This window comes from Panthera uncia (genome assembly GCF_023721935.1).
Source record: "Panthera uncia isolate 11264 chromosome E2 unlocalized genomic scaffold, Puncia_PCG_1.0 HiC_scaffold_19, whole genome shotgun sequence".
Lineage (NCBI taxonomy): Eukaryota > Metazoa > Chordata > Mammalia > Carnivora > Felidae > Panthera > Panthera uncia.
In genome coordinates, this window is record NW_026057588.1 from 15,151,859 (window position 1) to 15,156,952 (window position 5,094).

A 5,094-nucleotide genomic window follows, 5' to 3' on the forward strand; every position below is an offset into this window, starting at 1 on the left:
GGTTATTTTTATAGCTTCTCTTTCCCCCCAATCTTCTTCTTACTTAACACATTGGCTAGGAGCTCAATTGTAATATTGATATGCTGATAGTAGATATCTTGTTTCACATTTTAATAAGAATGCTGAATAAATATCTTTAGATATCTGTGAAGGTTTTTGATGTTCAGCTTATTTGTTTCACAATTTGTCACCTTGGTAAAAATACTCCTTGCTTCATAAATGTGTGACTTCTTCAAAAAGGCTTTCCACAGTCATAGTTTTCTGTTCTAGAACTGATTATGTGAAAGGAGATGCTAATTCTTTCTAAAGGCTTTTCCATATTCACAATATTCATAGTGTTCTACTGAGTATGAATTCTCTGGTGTCTAACAAGGTGTGACTTTTGGCTGAAAGCCTTACCACACTCATAACAATGATAAGGCTTCTCACCTGTATGTTTTCTCATATGAAGTGTAAGAGATGAGATTTGAGAGAAGGCTTTTCCACATTTACTACAGTCAAAGGGCTTCTCACCTGTATGACCTCGTATATGTATAGTAAGGGATGAGCTTTGGGAGAAGGCTTTTCCACATTTATTACATTCATAGGGTTTCTCACCTGTATGGCCTCTCATGTGCACAATAAGAGAAGTTCTTTGAGAGAAAGCTTTTCCACATTCATTACATACATAGGGCTTCTCACCAGTATGACTCCTCATATGTAAGTTGAGCAATGAGCACTGAGAGAAGGCTTTCCCACACTTATCACATTCATAAGGCTTTTCTCCTGTGTGACTTCTCAGATGAAGAGTAAGGGATGCAATTTGAGAAAAGGCTTTACCACATTCATTACAATCATAAGGTTTCTCTCCAGTGTGAACTTTCTGATGTGTAATAAAGTTTTGCTTTTGGCTGAAGGCTTTACCACATTCATTACATTCATAGGGTTTCTCTCCAGAATGAATTTTTTCATGTGCAATGAGATTTGATTTCTGGCTAAAGGCTTTGCCACATTCCTTACATATGTACGGTTTTTCTCCAGTGTGAATTCTCTGGTGTCTAACGAGATTTGACATTTGAATGAAAGCTTTCCCACATTCATTACATTCATAAGGTTTCTCTCTAGTATGAATCTTCTGGTGTGTAATGAAGTTTTTCTTGTGGCTGAAGGCTTTTCTACATTCCTTACACTCATAAGGTTTTTCACCAGTATGACTTCTCATATGTACAGTAAGGGCTGAACTTTGAGAGAAGGATTTTCCACATTCATTACATTCATAGGGTTTCTCACCCGTATGAATTCTTACATGTATAATAAGCATGGAAAATTGAGAGAAAGCTTTTCCACATTTATCACATTTATAAGGTTTTTCTCCTGTATGACTTCTCATGTGAAGAGCAAGGGATGCAATTCGAGGGAAGGCTTTACCACATTCATTACATGCATAAGGTTTCTCCCCAGTATGAACTTTCTGATGTGCAGTGAGGCTTTGCTTCTGACTGAATGCTTTCCCACACTCATTACATTCATAAGGTTTCTCTCCAGTATGAATTTTTTCATGATCAATGAGATTTGATTTCTGGCTGAAGGATTTCCCACATTCCTTACATGCATAGGGTTTCTCCCCAGTATGAATTCTTTGATGCCTAATGAGATTTGACATTTTAATGAAAGCTTTCCCACATTCATTACATTCATAAGACTGCTCCCTACTATGAGTTTTATGATGTTTAATGAGTTTTTCCTTGTGGCTGAAGGCTTTTCTACAGTTTTTACATTCATAGGGTTTCTCTCCAGTATGAATTCTGAGGTGTCTGATGAGGTCCAAAGTTTGACTGAATCCTTTCCCACAGTGATTACATTTAAAGGGGGTTACTACAAGATGGGATGGATTAATGACAAATGATTTCATAGGTTCATTATATTCAGAATGTTCCTTTCTTATAAAGATTCTATCACTATTATGACAGTCAAAGTTATTATGTTCTGAACACTTTCCAAATAAGTCATATTCATAGAGATTGTGACTGGAAGGAAAAAAGTCCAAGTTAAGAGGAAATGCATTGGCAAATTTCTTATGACATTCAATGACTTTTTCTTCAGTCAGTGTTTTTGTGAATTTATCTTCAAATTGTGTCAAAAGTCTGTCCTGGATTTTCTGATGCTCATCAATTCCCCATACTTCTCCTAAAACAGATTGCAAATAAATATCACTTGAAGTATTTTCCAGTATTGTAACGTGAAGAAAATTTCAGAAAATATGCTATCATGGGATTGATTCTTGGTTTAAGACGTAGTTTCCCATTATAAAGCAAATTCCAAGTGCATGTATCTCCTATTTCCTTAGCTTTAGGAAATTCCAGGAAAAATACGAGTGGAGGAAGATAGTTAGCAATACAAATAGCTTTGATTGTGTTTAAAAATGGGATCTGAAACAAAACAGATAAACTGTTGCATAAATAAAAGGAAGAATGCAGATGTACAAATAAAGTTAGAAATGACACAGGAAAAAACAAAAACAGGAAGTTAAAAATCATAAAACTATTTTGCAGGACTCTATTAAAATATAACTTTATAAACTGCTTGACATAAGTAATTTTCTGGAAAATGCAAATTACCAAAACTGTACCTGTAAGAGGTAGAAACCTATATAAACCAACTTCCACAAAATGAACAGAAAAATACAAAAAAGCAATCCCTCAAAAACAAAACAAATCAAAAGGTCCAGAGAGGTTCACATGGGCATTTGAACAAACATTTAGGGGACATTTGCTTTCATGCTCTGCAGAATGTTATAAAAGAAAAAAAAAGGAGAATTCCCATTTTTGTGCATGTGAAACAAACATAACATTAACACCAAAATCTGACAAAGATGACAACCAAAAAAGCAAACTATATACCAATTTTACTTATGAATATCAATGTAAAAATTCTACCTAAAATATCAAAATGACCCAGAAGGGAAAAAAAGTGACCTAGAGCACATTAAATATAAGATACATCATAATTGAGTAGGTTTTTTTTCCAAGTACATACATATGTTTTGCTACTAGAAAAATCTGTTTCTAATCAGCAAATACATTAATAGGTCAAAAGTAAAAAATCAAGTAATCATTTCCAAAGGTATATTTAAAAGTTATAAAACTAAGTATCTATTTTCCATAAAGAAACCTTCAAAAAATGGGACTACTTATTTAACTTCAGAAAAAGTACAGTACAGCTTAAACACTTACAGTACACTTAAATCACAATTTTTAATAAGAAAAATCCCCCCCCTCCACAAAAAGGAAAATCCCAAAGTATTAACATTAAAGTTAGTACTACCACCACTACAGTACTGGATAGTGCATTAACAGAAGAAGAAATCAGAGGTATAAAAACTTGGAAAGGAAAGTATAAGATTAACATTTTGGTCAACAATAAAACAATTTACCTACAAAATCAAGAGTGAAAAATCATTATAAAATATAAAAACTTCATTATATTCACTATATAGAGGAAATTAATATTTAGTTTCAATAACATTCATATATACACAACTATTTAGAAAACATAAGAATCATAATCACAACAAAAAATATGAAAAATATGTGAACAAATTTAATGAGAAATGTTGCAAAATTACAGAAAACTAAAATGCACACACAGATGTGACCAAATGGAAAGGTGTTATGGGCTGAACTGAATGTACCACAAAAAAGATATATTGAACTCCTAATGCCCATACCTCAGAATGTGAAGTTATTTGGAAAGAGGATCACTGCAGATGCAATTAGTTAAAATGAGGTCATTCTGGAGTTAGGGTGACTCAATCTACTATGACTGGTGTTCTTGCAAAAAAGGATTCAATGTGAAGAGACAGAAACACAGAACACCATGTGAAAATAAAGACACAGACTGGAGTTATGGTATCACAAGCCAAGGAATGTCTGGGGCTACTGGAAGCTGAAAGACACGAAGGAAGGGTCCTTCCACTACAGGCTTCAGATGGTGCATGGCCTGCCAACACCTCGATTTAGTATTTTTAAGCCTCCAGAACTGTGAGAATAAATTCCTCTTATTCTTTTTTTTTTTAATTATTTTTTTTTAATGTTTATTCATTCTTGAGAGACAGTGTGAGCAGGCGAGGGGCAGAGAGAGAGACACAGAATCTGAAGCAGTCTCCAGGCTCTGAGCTGTCAACACAGAGCCCAATGTGGGGCTCGAACTCGTGAACCACAAGATCCTGACCTGAGCAGAAGTCAGATGCTTAACCTGACTGAGTCACCCAGATGCCCCTAAATTCCTGTTATTCTAAGCCACCCAATTTGTTGTACTTTGTTATGGCAGCTCTAGGAAGCTAAGAATAAAGGCATTATCACATTGCTGGAAAAGAACATTCAATACCGAAAATAACACTTACTCACAAGCTAACCTAATTTCAATAAAAATGTTTGAAAATACTGGTAAGTAACAGCTCAAAGGAAAATGAAGATAGCGGTTGTCACCTTAGAGAGGAAATGTATAAGAGAATAACTACTTTTCAATGTGTCCTTTTGTACTATAAGCATGTATTATGTATTTTAAAAAGTAAATAAAGTTGTTCTGAATACTGCAGTAATAAAGTGAGAAAAAAAAGGGCAGGTTAAAATTGGATCAGAGAGCTGGAACATAAAACTGGAAGAGCCTACTTAGCATGACTGGATAGGGAATACATATGTACTGTGAGCAGAAGGGAAAACAAAGAGTGAAAAATTGAGCTTAAATACGGTAGAAGAAATACATGAATTTATCTCATCGCACTCCCAAGCACACCAATGTGAGATAAAGAAGGAAAAACATATCAACTAACAAAGACAAAGACCACTCTACCCTAAAGGAGATGGAGGATCTCTTAAGAAATGAAAGCAGAGGGGCGGTTGCATGGCTCAGTCAGGTTAAGCATCCAACTCTTCATTTAGGCTCAGGTTATGATCTCACTGTTGTGGGATCGAGCCAAGCCCTGTGACAGGCTCCATGCTCAGCTTGGGATTCCCCTCGCCCCGCTTGCTCAGTGTCTCTCTCTCTCTCTCTCTCACACACTCACACTCACACACACACACACACACACACACACACACACACACACACACACAC

The 5,094-nt window shown here is 35.3% G+C and overlaps 1 protein-coding gene across 1 annotated transcript in view; it reads right to left on the reverse strand.

Annotated features, from left to right (window-relative positions):
* Positions 1-244: 244 nt before the first annotated feature.
* The window catches only part of LOC125915977 (zinc finger protein 569), a 32,793-nt gene continuing 27,943 nt past the window's right edge, over positions 245-5,094 (reverse strand). The window contains exon 6 of the mRNA XM_049622088.1: positions 245-2,166. Coding sequence (XP_049478045.1) covers positions 341-2,166 — 1,826 coding nt within the window. The 3' untranslated portion in view covers positions 245-340. The remainder of the gene's footprint in view (positions 2,167-5,094) is intronic.